This window comes from Osmerus mordax, chromosome 25, assembly GCF_038355195.1.
Source record: "Osmerus mordax isolate fOsmMor3 chromosome 25, fOsmMor3.pri, whole genome shotgun sequence".
Classification (NCBI taxonomy): domain Eukaryota; kingdom Metazoa; phylum Chordata; class Actinopteri; order Osmeriformes; family Osmeridae; genus Osmerus; species Osmerus mordax.
This window is the reverse complement of record NC_090074.1, coordinates 4,386,331-4,403,421: the sequence shown is the minus strand read 5'-3', so window position 1 is coordinate 4,403,421 and position 17,091 is coordinate 4,386,331. Positions and strand designations below refer to the sequence as shown.

At 43.7% G+C, this 17,091-nt stretch overlaps 3 protein-coding genes across 3 annotated transcripts; 2 read left to right on the top strand and 1 right to left on the bottom strand.

The window, feature by feature from the left end:
• Nucleotides 1-3,230: 3,230 nt before the first annotated feature.
• Nucleotides 3,231-5,004, top strand: epd (ependymin). The gene is made up of 6 exons (XM_067229183.1): nucleotides 3,231-3,309; nucleotides 3,534-3,565; nucleotides 3,703-3,840; nucleotides 4,025-4,211; nucleotides 4,340-4,424; nucleotides 4,596-5,004. Exons 1-6 carry the CDS (start codon nucleotides 3,231-3,233, stop codon nucleotides 4,708-4,710), a joined length of 636 nt encoding a protein of 211 aa, XP_067085284.1. The 3' UTR covers nucleotides 4,711-5,004.
• Nucleotides 5,005-5,948: 944 nt separating this feature from the next.
• On the top strand, nucleotides 5,949-11,452 carry LOC136933589 (pannexin-1-like). The gene is made up of 6 exons (XM_067229045.1): nucleotides 5,949-6,412; nucleotides 7,132-7,271; nucleotides 8,644-8,843; nucleotides 9,714-10,215; nucleotides 10,336-10,507; nucleotides 10,621-11,452. The coding sequence occupies exons 1-6, from the start codon at nucleotides 6,232-6,234 to the stop codon at nucleotides 10,713-10,715; spliced, it is 1,290 nt and encodes a 429-aa protein (XP_067085146.1). The 5' UTR covers nucleotides 5,949-6,231; the 3' UTR covers nucleotides 10,716-11,452.
• Nucleotides 11,453-14,596: 3,144 nt separating this feature from the next.
• On the bottom strand, nucleotides 14,597-16,665 carry LOC136933694 (G-protein coupled receptor 83-like). The gene is made up of 3 exons (XM_067229185.1): nucleotides 16,093-16,665; nucleotides 15,542-15,675; nucleotides 14,597-15,266 (listed from the first exon to the last, which is right to left on the bottom strand). Exons 1-3 carry the CDS (start codon nucleotides 16,663-16,665, stop codon nucleotides 14,597-14,599), a joined length of 1,377 nt encoding a protein of 458 aa, XP_067085286.1.
• Between the last annotated feature and the right edge of the window lie 426 nt (nucleotides 16,666-17,091).

Sequence of the window (17,091 nt, the reverse complement as noted above, 5' to 3'; positions counted from 1 at the left end):
ATTCCAATGTACATGCATTGCCACAAACTTGATTTTAACAAATGGAGTATCTGAAAAATCAAGAAAAATTTGCAGCAAAGTGTCCAAGTATTTTCAAAATGTACACGTGTAAGTTTGCTTGGAGTAACCCATTCTATGCCAGCCTAGACTTTTATTTTTTCCCGCTAGTGTGTGTGTGTGTGTGTGTGTGTGTGTGTGCACGCGTGCGTGCGTGTGAAATGGGAGTAACCCATTCTATGCCAGCCTAGACTTTTTATTTTTTCCCGCTGGTGTGTGTGTGTGTGTGTGTGTGTGCACGCGTGCGTGCGTGCGTGTGAAATGGGAGCGGAAAAGGTGGACTGTTAAGTGTGACTGTGTCTTTACCATGGTTGGACGGACAGTTACTCACTTCCTCTCGTGAGTTTCATGGGGGTTCAGCAGGGGAGTGGAAATGTGCGTGCGTGTCCCTTTGGTGGTCATGGTTGGGGAATGTGTGTGCGTTTAGCGTGGGTAGAGGTCCCAATCTGTCACATACTACCCTTTTCGAATCAAACACGTGACACTTCAGATGGGCGTCATGACGATTTCTCGTATTGAAGAAGACAGGTTAGCCGATGAAGAACTTCAGATGCTCAATCAAAGTATAGAGATTGAGATTCTTAGTAGGGAACTCAGATCATTTGACAATCACTGCATCGTGAACAAACCTGAACAGAATGACTCAGACTGTAGGATATATAAAAGTATTTAAACTTATCAATTAATCATTTAGTCATTTAGCAGACGTTCTTATCCAGAGCGACTTACAGTAAGTACAGGGGCATTCCCCCGAGGCAAGTAGGGTGAAGTGCCTTGCCCAAGGACACAACGTCATTTTTTTGGGGGCACGGCCGGCAACCTTCAGATTACTAGCCCGATTCCCTAACCGCTCAGCCACCTGACTCCCTACAAGTACATATCTGGTTTCGAATATATCATAAGTTTTCACTCCTTTTTTTAAAAACTTCCTTCCCACCGTTCCGGTTTGCAAAGTCAGCATGACCCTGACCAAGCCTTCTGTCTGCACACTCCCACACATAGCCTCACACCCACACAAACTCTTCTCATTTTCAGTATGTATTTATGTATGCGTGTACTTATTTGTGCATTTCTTGTCATGACGTGGACCAAGTTGTTGATTGCAAGATACACACAACCTGCCTTTAGTTACAGTAAAACATGTTACCGTTTTGAGTAAATATGGCTCTCAATCCACTAGGGGGAGGTCAAGAATCATTTTCAGTTATCTTTTTTCTCAATTGCTAAAACCCACTTCATGAAACCTTCACCCATTTTCTCAAAACTTTTAAACAAGGAACCAAATCTTCAAACTACATTTACAAAACCTATGACCTATAAAAACACTGACCTCCAAACCATTTCATCTGTGCGAAAAATCAATTATTTCTGATCATACACACAGTCATCAATCCATAAACCGTTTGGAGTATTCATTAGACACAAAAACTGCAACAACTAAAAATGAAGAACATGACATCCAGAGCATGTAGTTACAGAACCATATGTTTATTGTACATAGTGAACACATTTTGCAATACAGTATAATAATCACAATGTATTACTGTGAATGAATTGCACACTGTAAGTATTGTAAGTGATAAAGTATCAAATGTTTTTTATATTCTGCTTGCATTAAAATACAATAGTCCAACTACAAAAGCCCAAACAACAGAGAAAACTCAAAATAAAAAGCATATCACAGTAAACTCTAAAATGTTGTGCAATTGCAAGGTCACTGTGACTCTGAACTGACTTACGTTCTGTGCAATTGGTTTGATCACATTGTTACTGTAAAAACAGGTGTGAACTATTTGGAACAATCTTGTGTTAACGATGTTGCTGTTGTGTTTATCTTTAGCCGCCTGTGTTTTCCATTTTGCCAAAGCAGCGCATCACAGTGCGAAATGTGTTTTACTGAGATTGTGTGTGATTGAATGAATGCAATTAGCAAATGGTGTCTAAGTACTTGAAGGTTTTGCCAAGCTATTCAGATAAACTGCAAATGGAGAGAGAGGGGGGGGAGAGGGAGAGGGGGAGAGGGAGAAGGAGAAGGAGAAGGAGAAGGAGAAGGAGAGGGAGAGGGAGAGGGAGAGGGAGAGGGAGAGGGAGAGGGAGAGGGAGAGGGAGAGGGAGAGGGAGAGAGAGAGAGGTTTCCCATCTACAATCAGTCTGAGGGCAGAGTATGGTAGAGCACATTCAACTTCTTTCACAAACATTTAATTTCACTTTTGGGAGAATTTCCAATGTGTTGGCTATCATCCACACCTGTTTCAAATGAATGGGTTGTTATTCATTCCAGCAGGAGTCTAATAACGATCCATTTATTTCAATCAGGTGTGTTGGAAGAAGGAAACATCTAAAACATGCAGGGCAGGTGGTCCTGAGGACCAGGATTGCGAGAGACCGATCTAGGGTGCGATGCATTCCACATTAATCGTAGCCATCTTAAGGAAAGTAGGTCAGTCTGAATCGCCAAATTGGCATGTGACACTGCTGGGTTTAGGGGGCAAGTGGAGACAGCTGAATCGCATTGTACTTGTTGTGACAATAAAATAATGTCTGACCTGGCTTGTGCAATTGATGTCAAATCACCGGGGGCTTTGTGTTTGGTTTGGACTGCACCCTTTAAGGCTTCCAACGGGTTCCAGAAGAACATGGCCTTCACGCCTTTCAGCTATTGAAGTTGTACGACTTCTCGTTGGATAAGATAAGAATCTGAAAATCTCATTCAGGTGAGCTAAATAAGGATCGTCACGTCACGTGCTTGAGGAGCTACTTTGAAATGTGTCGTGTTTCTGTCTACGCCAGTCATAAGAACGATATGTGATAGCATTTCCTATGTGCAATTAAGTGACAGGACAGGGGACACATGAGGCCAAATTGATGAGAAGAGTCCGGAATGATCGCTTGAGGTGGACGACCCAGCCAGAGCGACAACAACACATCTTTGTTTCAACAGATGGTGTTTGTCATTCTCCTGGGGAGAGCACCTGTCTGTCCTACCAGGCTTGCCTCACTTTCCTTAAACAACACGAACACTCTGACAACAATCGGAGAACCGCGTGCCCCTATAAAAGCCTCCCGAGAGCCTCCCTTCCCACTACCGACTGGATGCCCCTCTGAGTCGTACCGTACCTGCCTCCTCAGATTCTCTTTTCTTCGGATCTTCATCTTCATCATTCCAAGACACAATGCATGCCGCCACTGCCCTCTTTATCTGGACGTGTCTGGGGGTCACTGTCCTCGCCAGCCAACACAGGGATCCATGCCGTAAGATGATCACTGGCATAGCCAACTGCGACAGTTGATATTTGCAACTCATAGTGTTGCTTGTTGAAGGGCCACAAACAATGTGTGTGTGTTTTGTATCCTGAGAATCAAGCTAAATGCTGAGATGAATCTTGAGTGAGAGAGAAGTCGGGGGATTTAGGTGTTGTAAAGTAGGTTTCAATAGTTTGAATATGCCTTCTTGACTTTTTTTTTTTGTATTTTAGAGTCCCCTAATCTGACAGGGATCCTATCAGTGGTAAGTAAAACGATTAGCCTTTTATGTCCTCTGGAATAATGTTAAGCGGCACATCAATATATCATTTGGCTCTGTTCTTTCTCATACTTCCTTCTCCTCTCTTTCAATTCCTCTCTATCTCTATCTATCATGTACAGATGAGCTTTAAAGGTGAACACAAGGGAACAGGACACTACATCTACGACCACGAGGCGAACAAGCTGCGTTTGACGATGAACGAGACCTACAACGTCAACAACACCCTGAATGTGGATCTTCTGATGCTGTTCGAAGAGGTAAAATCGTTTGGGCGCCGACTGAATAAGGTTTAGCGGTTGAATATACACGTATGCTTTGAGGATGAGAGTGCAGGATGCTTCAGAAGGCCTAACGACACATGGGGGGGGGGGGGGGGGGGGCACTCCTTGAGTCTCGTCATTGTAATTTACACCACCATTCTCTGCTCTTTTGTTTTGGTAGGGGGTCTTCTACGAGATCGACATCAAGAATCAAAGCTGTGCCAAAAAGTCTCTTCTGGCAGCCTCTCATGTTTTGGAACTCCCACCCGATGCCAAGTTTAACGGCAACTTTGTTCTGGGAAGTATGTCGATGCCAGGGGAAGGGGTTAAGATTAATGTATGGACAGGAGTGGTACCTGTAGAAAAAGGTGAGTCACAGTTCTGTTCTGGTTATGAATGCCAATCTTACTCGTGACTTGAGACAATACGTTTGAGTAAAGCCTCTGTTGATGTACAATGTAGCAATGGTATGAGGTCTGTCTTTCTTCTGATTCAGGACATTATCTTGTGTCTACATCTGCGAAAAGTTGCTTGCCTTTGAGTGCCGTTTTCTTCAGTGACTCCACAAGTCTCATCTTCAGGTAGCTGCTTTTGTCCAATAAAGCATTTAACACTTGTGGACATTACACTTTGTTGTATTTATAGAAGAATTCCTTTTGGGGGGGGATTTTTTGACTTTGACTTTGCTTGGAAAACGCCCGAATTCCCTACGGCATACCTGCATTCGTGACATTTGTGCTTCTCTCTCACAGCAACATGCAAATTGAAACTGAAATCAAGGAGCCTGAAGTCTTCCTGCTCCCAGCGCTCTGTGAGGGGATGGAGCTCGAGGGGACCTTGGACAGCTTCTTCGCTCTGTTTGACTAAAGAAGTGAGCAACGCCCTCAAGCTCGAGGCCAGCCGAAACACTTGATGTCTCCTTTACTTTCATGATCGTGTTTTGAGTGTTTGGCATGGTCTCTTTAGTTAGACGACACTCTATCCTTGTATGTTAGTCCCCCCCTGTGAAGAGACGGCATTGGGAAAGATTGCGTGGGAGGGGATTTTCTTGTCCGTGCTTACACGGGGTTAAGGCACCATAACTTTTGCACTCAGATTTTGTTTCCTAAAACACTAACAATGGTTGGCTGGCAGATCAAAGGGGCTATGCTTACAATGTCTGTATGAATAAGCAAAGAAATAATAAAATGATTAAGCTTTGTCCGCTGTTTTGTTGTTTATTTCAAGTGAAATCAGATTGTTTCATCCAGCTTTGGAGAAAAGAGAAAGGGCTCTTTTTGTTTTCTCTCTCTCTCTCTCTCTCTCTCTCTCACTGTCTTTCTGACACACACACAAACAACCAAGCACACACTCTTATTATGTCTCTCAGCCTAATCACAGGAATTTAAATAGCCAAGGCCTTTTTGTGTTATGAATCAGCCATGCTCTTGGTTTCAAACAATGGTCAGACAACATTCGTTAGAGTGGGGGAGTGTTGAAATTAGTTAAAAGCCTATACTTCATGTAGCCTTCCCTCAGAAACCGTATTGCACCTGACATGAGATGGGGAAGCAAATGCTCGACTTCAGGTCAAATATATATATATATATACTACTTATACTGTGCTAAGCAGGCAGGGAACAACCCTCGCTTTCAGCAGTGGAACTAAAATTTACATTTACATTTAGTCATTTAGCAGACGCTCTTATCCAGAGCGATTTACAGTAAGTACAGGGACATTCCCCCGAGGCAAGTAGGGTGAAGTGCCTTGCCCAAGGACACAACGTCAGTTTGCATGACCGGGATTCAAACTGGCAACCTTCGGATTACTAGTCCGACTCCCTCACCGCTCAGCCACCTGACTCCCTATGAAAATTAACCCAGTAGCTGTCCATGGTGCTGCAGCTGTTTTTCGGTCAACTACTTAAACATGCTAGGACTTGCATTGGCCTCAAGGACAGTTTTGCTAGGTAACAGGCTTAAATAGGTCGACTTAGACGTTGTGGGTTGCAACATGACGCTACGGAGAGTGACATCGTGGGACAAATAGGTCTTAGTGACTGTCTGTGCGCTCCAATTTACTAACAGTCTTGGCATTCAGGCTGTTCTCATCGAGCCATGTCACGTGTCCCCGGTATTATTGGCAGAAGGTTAGGCTGGCTACCACAACAAGAACATAACGGGACATGAGTCAGAGGCTGGGTGGTAGACTTTCATCAAGAACAGTTTTATCTTATTGTAATAGTAATTACATAGTGGTAGTAGTAATCGTAGTAATTCAAGTAATTAATTCTCATTTATTTCGCTAAACTGAATAATGTGCGGTCAAAAACCATGGAAACGTCGCTATTAGATCCTTTACAAATGCCTCTATAATTAAGCTGTAGCCTGCTGAGGGGTTCTATAGCCATGGCGATTGCACACTTAGCTACTGAGTACGTTTTTTCTGACTTTTTATTAAAAGACCCAACAGAGTCGAAGTACAAAGGGGTGCGCTTGGAGCTGGCAGCGGACAAAATAGTAACGTTCATCGGGGTTGGTCTCCCTTTGTTACTAATATCTCTTGCATTTGCTCAGGAAGTATCTGTAGGTAAGTTTCATGTTGAACATGTCTCAACAAGAAAAACATATGCATTTTGAGATGCATATATGACAAAATATATTTTGCCGTCAAAACAAACAGCCAAATAAGGATTTCGTGGGCGGTGTCCTTTGTTGCAGTCAATTCTGGCCTCATGCATCACATGCGAATATGAATGAGCTTTGTAGCCTTCAAACTGCTTGTGTTTTTTGGTGAATTTTCGCGTTTAAGCGACGATAACACGGTCAATTCGATTTATTTAGGACACAGGCCATGTTGCAGATCTTCAAAGCAACAGCTTGCGACCAACTACTCCACGCCCTTCTTTCTCTGTACTGCCAAGTCCTTGTTTACGTTGAACAAGTGTTTACGCGCGTCCTTATGCCTACTTATTCTCTTATCTTATCATGTTCAGCAGATGCGATATGAAGTCTAGTGTGTCATGACAGTTGGTGCTATTCAGTAGATTGGGAGCTGTCTAGCCAGCAACATGTCACAACGTATCGACACAATTGTCACACAATATAATTCGGAGTAAAATTGGACTTAGTAGCCCAAAGCCCTTAATAAGATACGGTCAGAGGTTAGACTACATAACTGGAAGCAAACATGGCAGAGATGTTTTTAAACTGTAGGTTAATGTCACAGCTTCTTTGACCATCCCTCAGTTTGATTGTGATGTTTTTTTTATTAAGAAAGCTAAACTCATTCTTCTGTCTTTGTCTTAGGTACCCAGATCAGCTGTTTTGCCCCTACCGGTTTCTCCATGCGGCAGGCCATCTATGTTGACTCCTATTGCTGGGCGGCAGTGCAACAACAGCAGCCTGATGTTGATGAGGCGCGGAGTGCGCCCCTATGGCTGCATAAGGTACTGCAGACAATACCAGCACAGAGCGGTGGTCTGAGTGATTTGTTAGAGTGGCCCACGAGCTGCTAGGGAATCATATTTACTGATAATCAGCCAGCCATTGTTCAGTGTTCTCATACTGACATTTGTTTCACCATAGGCCCTATAGGAGCCTTAAACTATATGAATAAGTCCTACTTAGTCAAAAGGGTCAGGCAGTGGCGGTTCTACATTGAATTACACCCAGGGCGCCCCCCTCATTGAAATCAAAAGGCTGTTGTGGTAAGACCGATTATGTTCTATACAGCTAAAACAGCCTGGGGTCAAACAGGCTGTTTTAGCTGACACCAAACATAATAGGAGGGTTACATAAACATGCCCTTACACGCTTAATGTCGGGGAGGAACACTTTTAGTTATGACGTTAAACTATACTTTGTCACGAAATATAGTTGTAGCAAATAGCAAATGTTCGTCTTTGAAACTACCTACAGATTTGAAAATTCCGTTGGCTAATTACAGGGCCTAACCTAAATAATGAAAATAAATAATAACCGAACTTGTAACAGTTTTGTTGCAAAGCACACTGTTATGGTGAAATGTTATCTGTGTTTGTTGAGTTAAAACCGAAATATTGTTGTTGCATAGCAAGAATCATAGCAAAAAGGCTAACAATCGTAAGAGTTAGCCTATACCCATTTTTTTTTATTCGCCATTTCACACAATTAAAAAAAACAAAAATGTTTTTAGGCCTATATTTATAATATTATGAATTTCCGTTCCATTTGGGAGACCCAGTCAGATGAGCTGTCTGTCCCTCTCCCCTTTTTTCACACAGCTTCTGTGCACGGCACCTTCTCAGCAAGCAGGGGTGCCTGCAGCTGCCTGAAGGGGGCGCCAATTTGCCAATTCCCCACACAGTCAAATGATAGAAAAGAGAAAACCACTTCGCGGCGCAGAGATTTTTATTAATTTATTTTTTGCTCGTGCGCCCCCCACGTGACATGAAAAAATGCCGCCCCTGGGGTCAGGACTTGTCCTGTCAGTGCTGCAATTTCACAAACCACACGTCAAGGAGAGCTCTACAGAGTGTTCCTTGATGAAAGTGAGCCAGCTCCATATTCAGGATCAATCAACCCATAATTCACCATCTGAAGTGGCCAAATTGTCAGGGCATTGTGAAATCAACAATCGTATACAACGACAAGAAAGAAACAGCCTTTTCATGTACTTTGGGAAAGATAAAACAGTTCTAAAAGAAATAACCATCCCTAACAGATCTCTCTCTCTTTCTCTCTCTTTCTCTCTCTCTCTCTCTCTCTCTCTCTCTCTCTCTCTCTCTCTCTCTCTCTCTCTCTCTCTCTCTCTCTCTCTCTCTCTCTCTGATTCCCCAGTTCTTCCCCTACATCCTGCTGTTAGTGGCCATCCTCATGTACATCCCTGCCTTGTTCTGGCGCTTCACAGCGGCGCCCCACCTGTCCTCGGACCTCAACTTCATCATGGAGGAGCTGGACCGCTCCTACAACCGCGCCATCACGCTGGCCAAGAACCTGGCTGCGTTAGACTCCAAAGACGTGCCGGAAACCTCCCAAAGGTAGGCACTCTGCACGAGATGACTTCAGCATGCCTTTGTGTCAGGAATAGGCTCTGCCGACTGTTGAACACTCTGGTTGTTTCGTCCATTGTGGTATGAAATTGAGTGTATGCTTAAGGCAGAGATAGAGCTAGCGCATTCGATTTCTCTTACTAATGGAGTAGATGACGGCAGGGAAATGGCTTGAACACAGCTTGAATGCCCTTTGAACAAAAGCCATGTCTCGAATAAAAAGGATTCTCACTGGCAGATAGCCACAAACAGTGCAAAGTGGTGTTACGGCTGTAACACCACAATGCTGTTGATGCAAGGAACGAAAGGAGACCCACGGATGAGATTTGTTGTAACAAAAAGAGGAGACCAGAACAAATGAAAAGATTATATTTATAAACCCAGTTGAAGTTGACATAATGGTGGTATTAAGAAAAAGACCAACATAACACTTTGAACAGTGACCTGAGATCCCCTACACACACGCTCTATACAGACACTTTCCTCCCATCACTTGTTTAGTCGTATTTTAAATGTTTTGAACGTACGCGTTTTACTATGTAGCACAGTGGGCCTGTGAGGCATGACATTTCCTCATGCTTCATGTCTTAACACGCAACGTGCTGCTTATGATAAAATGACCCAAATAAACTAAACTTGAATTTGAAATGTGGGAAAACAGGCATACCTATGACTTGTCCTTCTTTCTAGGTTTTTTTTCATGTATTTATTCGTATTGTGTTACATTTTTCTATTACTTTTGTGTGCTTGAAGCGGTACAAAAGACGTCTGTAGAACGTCTGAAGTGCTGTAACATATAGCCTGATTCACATACCTATACCTATATACATAAACTGTGTGTTGTGTGTGCCATATCAGTGCCTTGGATCTGACAGAGGGCTGCTTTAAGTATCCCCTGGTGGAGCAGTATCTGAAGACCAAGCGTTCCTCCCGCCGCCTGGTGGTCAAGTACCTGGCATGCCGGGTGTTCACCCTGCTCATCCTCCTGCTGGCCTGCCTCTACCTCGGGTACTACATCCGCCTGGCCTCCCTCACCGACGAGTTTGCCTGTGACGTGCGATCGGGCCTGCTGAGGAACGACAGCGCCGTCCCGGTGGCGGTGCAGTGTAAGCTGGTGGCGGTGGGGGTCTTCCGCCTGCTCAGCTACATCAACCTGGCCGTCTACGTCCTCCTGGTGCCCCTGGTGGCGTTCGCCTCCGTGGGCCCCGCCCGCCAGAGCTCCCGTTTCCTCCGGCCCTACGAGATGCTGCCGGCGTTCGGCGACCTGGATCTGGCCACGCCGTTCTACAACGACCTCAGCGTCTACCTGCTGTTCCTCGAGGAGAACCTGAGCGAGCTCAAGTCCTTCAAGTGTCTGCAGGTGGGTCGCGCGGCGTGACCGCGTCGACGTTGTGGATGTTGTCGCGCGGCCGCGCGAGAACACTGCGTGTTGGAGCGGTGGTTAGGGGTGTGTCTGATTCGCTGTGCGGGGACGTTCCAGGTGCTGGAGCTGCTGAGAGAGGGGGGCGGAGAGGCCTTCGACACTATGTGTCTGCTGCGCGCGCTGGGCCAGGTGAAGACGGATGTGTCGGACGGTACGAAACTGCACATCGTTAAGGATGGCGCAGATGTGGTGAGGCCCGGGGAGGAAAACAGCTTGACTGAGCTTAAAGGTAAATCAAAAATGAACCTCGATGAGCCCAGTACAAAATGGCTCCATTGTTGTGTGAGTTTTTGTTGATAAGAGACGTTGTTTCGTGTTGGATAATCCTTTCTTCTCTGGCAGATGCATCTACCTTGCTTCTGGATGACGATGTGAAGAAATCTAAGGACCAAGGCTGCTGTGATGTGAAAAAAGAAGTACGACAGAGAGTTCTTTGAAGCGTCTGTGTGATTCATTATTACAAATGGACAGAAAAAGTTAAATGGGTCCAGTCAATAGCTTGTATCGATTTTTTAAAGCTACTGTTTTCAGGAACTTAAAAGAGCACTTTTTTCTTCTCCCTTTGAAATGTAAGCCATATGCAATGACTGAGGGCTCAAAGCTTCTTTTATTCCGTAGCCCTTGGGCCTTCAGCCAGCTTTTATTCAGGTATGCTGTAAAAGGTCTGAAGGTGTTTTCATTCACGGTCAAACTGTAAGCTTGCATGTGTGTACTTCTACTTTTTTAAACAAGTTATATTGTTTGACAGTACAAGTGCTGTTTCATAACAGATCAAATAAAGACAGATTCCTAGTTCAGCACTCAGGTTAGGTTGTATGTGAGGCATTTAGAGCTACTGTGTTCCCCTCACAACTCACCAATTGTGTAAAAAAAAAAAAATCTGTTTATTATCTGCATAATTATTGTTCAGACTGTAGCCTGAATAATAGTTGTTGTTGATAATGACATGTATTATAGCAGTTTTCCGCAGCTATAGAGATCCTGCTGTGATGGCATGAAATGATTATCCAGGTTTTAGGATACAATTGTAATGCAAATGAAGGTTGGGGCTCACATCTTAAACATGCATACGGTTTACATATTCAAGCAAAATACAGAACACTAAGTTTATGCAATAATGCATTTGTTCAGGATGGTGTTAATACTAAACATAGCTTCTCTATCCTACTTTAAACCTTTCAAATACATTTTCAACAAGCAACTGGTGTCAAAATGTTTTGTTCACATCCAGTTATAAGGTAATACACATGAATGTGATATACAGTACATTTATATCTACCAGAGAAACTCTCTTCGACCCTTTTTTATAGAGGAAAGGGTGTCTGTTTTGATGCGTATTTACAGCCCTCAATGTCTGACGACTTCAAGTTGAAACATTTGTACAGAAACAGCATACGTCATAATCAACTACACCATTAGAAGGCAGCTATTATAATATAACTTTCAAGTTCCTCCAAAGGAAACAAATGGTTTGAGTAATGGGTTAGCTCTGATTGTGGCATTAGATCAAATGTATCTGGATAGGTGGTATTGGTCATGTGACCTTATTACCAATCAATGCTAAACAATTGCCAGGTGTGTTTCACAAATGATGGATTGATTATGAGCAATTGTGACTGTCCACATCCATCATTCAGGTTGAGAGGGTTAGCTCTGTGGTTTGCAGCTTGCTGGAACACACCAGGCTCCCACAGTGGATGAGGACCACGTGGACCCACTCGTCCAGACACACCTTACAGGTCCACTCCCACTTCAGACGCTGTAGCTCCTCTTGGTCTTGGATGGTTCGTCCCCCTGCAGGGGAACATAGAAATGGGACTGAATGAAGCAATTAGTGGTCATGTCTGGGACCCACAGTGAGGTTGGGGTAATCGGCACGGGACCCCCCCCCCACACACACACGCACACTACTCTGATGTACTATTTTTGTGAATATGTGTTTGTTAATTTTGGTTGTTTTGTTCATTCATAATGTCAAACATAATATTTTTTGTAAGGCAAATAGGGTTGCAATTGTTGAGGCTCAAACAGGCACTTCGGGCAGCTAAGGGGTCCTTTCTTTTTGGAAAACGGAGCGGGAGCAAGTGCTCGCGGGGGGATACAGAGTAGAGATCTGAGAGAGCGATGATAGGTAGCCACGCTGAGGAGCTAGCATGTACCCCTGTATGTTATGACGACAAATCAAAAGTATAAAACATCTGCATGCCTGGAAGACATTGTGTCCCAAGTGTGCAACACATGGGTTGATGAATTCCATAGCCACTGTGACAAAAATGGTGTTTGATGTAGTCTTCATATTTATATTACATATAAATGTAATGTAATAAAACTAAAATGTTTGCACTTCTTTTGAATCCTCACGTTGTTGCACACTAGAGTTGTGTCTTCTCTGCTGTCCATGATCAACATCCCAGGCCAGGTCAGTGTTTACATGTGAAGGAGGGAGTCAGGTGGCTGAGTGGTTAGAGAATCGGGCTAGTAATCAGAAGGTCGCTGGTTCGATTCCTGGCCGTGTCAAATGACGTTGTGTCCTTGGGCAAGGCACTTCACCCTACTTGCCTCTGGGGCATGTCCCTGTACTTACTGTAAGTCGCTCTGGATAAGAGCGTCGGCTAAATGCAGTAACCAATGTGCAGTGTTGGCATAATTCATAATACTTACCCTAGTTATCCTGACTCCTCTTGTATTGACCAACCACCCTTGAACTCCCAATAAACCAAATAAATAACTGATCAAGTAACCAACAAATGTCTCTGAACTATTAAGAATCAACCAACTCAACCCCTCAACAAACTAAACAACCAAAAAGCTGACCCACCAATCAACCAAACAAACACTCCTACTAACCTACCTACTTACCACCTAACCAATTAACCAACCTAACACCATTACCCACCAAGCAGCAAAGCAAGCAAGCAACCAACAGACAAATCATGTGGACAACCAGGATTTATCTTTATTATATACAATCTTAATTACATACATATGAAATCATGGCATCATGTGACTTGACAGTAATACACCAGTGACTGATCCATTTAAGTATCATGGTTTGTAAAAGAGTAAAATAGCGTTGTGCAACATCTTTTATTTCAGTGTCATCCAAGCACTGTCGTGTGTTGGATGGATTTGATAAGAATTAGGGAACAAGTCAAACCAAAACAGGAAAAAAAAAACTTATTGTTGTTGATGTTTTAGGTTTCTCGACAGTTCGAAAAGGATTTAATAGTGACGACCAGCCTTTCCTTATCAGCAATAATTAGGATAAAAGTGCATGAGACTTGTTGAACAGTGGAGACAAAGAGAAAAAAAGTGAGAGGAAAAGGGAAAGAGAGCAGGGTTCAAGTAGAAGGCAGCAGTGTATAACAAACAACAACAAACAAATAAATGGACCTCAGAGATGCATGTTGTTAATAAATGAAAGGAAATACAACACTGGGATTAAAGTGACCTTCAAGTCTGAGTATTTCAAAATAAGAAAACACAGTCGTGCCTGTCCATGTTGGCTTTCAGCTAACGGCTCTCCAGGGACACAAGTGGAACAGAACAATTGAAACGGAACGAAAAAATACACAAACTGGCAAATCCATGCCACGGTGCATTAGTCAGCTACAACATTACTACAGTATGACAGTAATATACAGTTACCTTTTTTAGAATAAGATATACAAGTATATGACAGCTATCTTTACACACAGGCATATATATATATATATTAGTAGTAAATTATTTCTTGAAGTGATGAACTTTGTTTTGTATTTAACAAGAAACATATAATGATACAAATGGATTTGGCAAAATGATGTGGATGTAATCTCAACAAGAGAAAGTTGAAGAATACAGTTTGCAGTGCTACAATGTTTATCTCAAGGCCTTTACGAAGTTTGGCAAAGTGTGGTAAATATACAAACACCAAATTATAAAATTAGGATAAAATAATAAATAAATACATGTTACACATGCTTAACCACTGAGCCACAACAACACATTCTGATAATACATCCTTATTGAAGCCAGACATGGGATTCAAACCTAAGCTTTTTCAGAAAAGGCTCAGACATGGCACACGTGTTTAACCACTAAGCTACCAGGGACCCATTACAACACCTGACATGACTCTCCCACTACATACACAAATGAAAACGTGCAAAATATAGTAATACCAGTAAGCCGACGGAGTAAAAGACGAATGTTCACCCCCCCCCCCCCCCCCAAAAAAAAGCATCGAACAGCAAACAGCTAAAAATACAATGTCAAGTACATCCTTGTGTTAGGTTGTCTGGAACAGGCAGGGGGGGGGGGGCCTGGGACAGACAGCTCAGCCAACCTCCACTATGGGCTCCACGGAGTGGAGATCAGTTCTGGCAGGCCAGGGGAGGGGCAGGAGGGAGGGCTGCAGGAACGACGGAGGCTGCTGGGGCTCCCGCGGCTGGTCGGCGTGGCGGACGAGGCACAAGCGTATGCTGGTGTCAGGCCAGGCGGAGCGCCGCTGGTCCTGGGTCGGCCTCCGGGCAGGAGGCGGGCCGCCGCCCCCCCTCCGGCCACAGCACACCGCGACCAGCCGCTGGAGCTCGGCTCGGAAGCTGTTGTTGAGCCAGCAGTAGATGAAGGGGTTGTAGCTTGTGCTGCTCATGGCCAGCCAGTGGAAGGCGAAGTAAAGGGCGTTGGAGCCCCGGATGGCCTGGCTGGACAGCAGCACCACGTAGCAGTTCAGCGGGAACCAGCAGACGGTGAACACCACCACCACGAGCATCAGCATCTTCAGGGTCTGTTTCCTCCTCCTCCGCTGGGCCACGTACTGCTCCATGGTCACGTCGCCGATGTTGCAGCGCCACCACAGGCGCCGGGCCACCGCGGCGTAGGCCGCGGTGATGACAATGAGGGGGAGGAGGAAGAGCAGCACGAATGTGAGCAGGTCAAAGTACTTCCAGTAGAAGTCGGAGGGCTCTGGAAAGTTTGGCACGCAGAGATTCCGGACAGTTCCTTTACTGTGGGGACGCGAGAGGAAACGAGAAAATATCTCAGCTCGGACCAGATTCTATATTGTGTCTACTTATTTTAATGAGACAGTTTACTTGTGGTTGTTTCAGTTTTTACAACAATTTATGGAAATCTGATTTTCGCATGAACTAACTATCCTGTTTTGATTAATTATTTTGGCTTTATATTTAATTTACATTGAGTATGATGACTGATGAAAATAAACACAGAAATTCGCACACAATCAATTACACGCAAACCTCCAAGCACAAGGAGTCCTTACCTGTAAACAAATGTGAATAGCGTCTGGTAAATAGCGTGGGGAAGCGAGAAACAGCTTGCCATTACCCATATCGCCACGATATAGAAAACGCCCCTTGCCAAAGATATCCTGGGTTTGAATGGATGTAGGATTACCTTTTGATATGAACAGTTAATCAGATTACTTACATTCGTTGCATGAAACGATAATGGCTGCATAAAATCAACTTTGTATACACGAATGTGATGATATTGGTACTAACGACCTGTTGATATATTTTCAGCACTACTCACGACTGGACAGCGTTCATTCAAATTCTGCACAAACGGTTCCGTTTCCACTCATACCTTTCATATTGTACCAGGGGCGTAGATTTAATTACCCATTGACACTTTTAGACAACGGCAAATCTGTCACTCCCACTTTTTATCAACAAAGTGTTATTTAACGGCTTAATCCTCAGTTATTAAAAAAGCTGTCCCACTCACATTTGAAAACCAGCCTACGCCCCTGTTTTATTGTACTGACACCACATTCAAATGTAATCAGATTGCAGATGTATGAAGATTTACCTGGCGTCTGTCCAGTGCTATAACAGTCAAGGTAAGCGTTGACACGTGCAGAGAGCAGTACTGGACGAACCGACAGATGTGACACATTACTTTACCAAAGACCCAGGTGCTGGTGACAAATCGAACCTTGTTGACAGCAGAAAAAGTTGACATGGAATAAAGTTTGATTTCAAATACATATTTGACAATGCGTGATATACCTACCAAAGTCAATGGAGTGTTAAGCAAGGTTATTAGGATGTCGGCTACTGCCAAATTCGCAAGAAGTATACTTGTGACAGTGCGTGTGCGGGTGTTCCACATCACTTGACAAACGAGAGCGTTCCCGAAGAAAGATGTCAGGATGATTACAGAATATGCTATTATAAGTAAAAACTTGGTAGTGGCGTTTTGAGATTCCACTCCGTACTTCTTTTTTCCAATAAAAATCTGCAAATCTGCAAGCACTTTATCATCCAATATGTATTTCGACAAATTGAAAGCAGGTTCCAAAAAACCGGCAAAGAGAGACCCATTTCCTAAAAGAGACTGGTTGCTTTTAAAGTCCCTTATCAAATATGATGGCTCAGACATAATGCCGTTGGTTTCCAACTAAAAATAACACTAGCATGTTTTGCTTCATATTTTCCGAGTTGCGCGCTACAGCCCCCACCATGCTTCTGAGAGAGCCAGAGATAAGTGTGCGAGCACACACTGAATGATCACTGCAAATCGACAGCGGTATGCAATTACCACGAAATCTACTTAGGCTACGTCAAGGAACGGTAATACATTGAAAAATACAATTCGCATTATGCAACAAGAACTAACAAAACCTTTCTTTCGAGTTGTCTGCTTTGGTCTGATGACATTTATAATGTCAGTTTAGTGTAGTGTAGTTTATTGGTAATGCGACGGTCTCCCACTCAAAGCATTGTTTAATTGCACGAACATTTTAGTTGTTAATTGAAGTAATTTAGAAGAAAGGTCACATCTAGCTAAAAGCATCTCCACCTATAA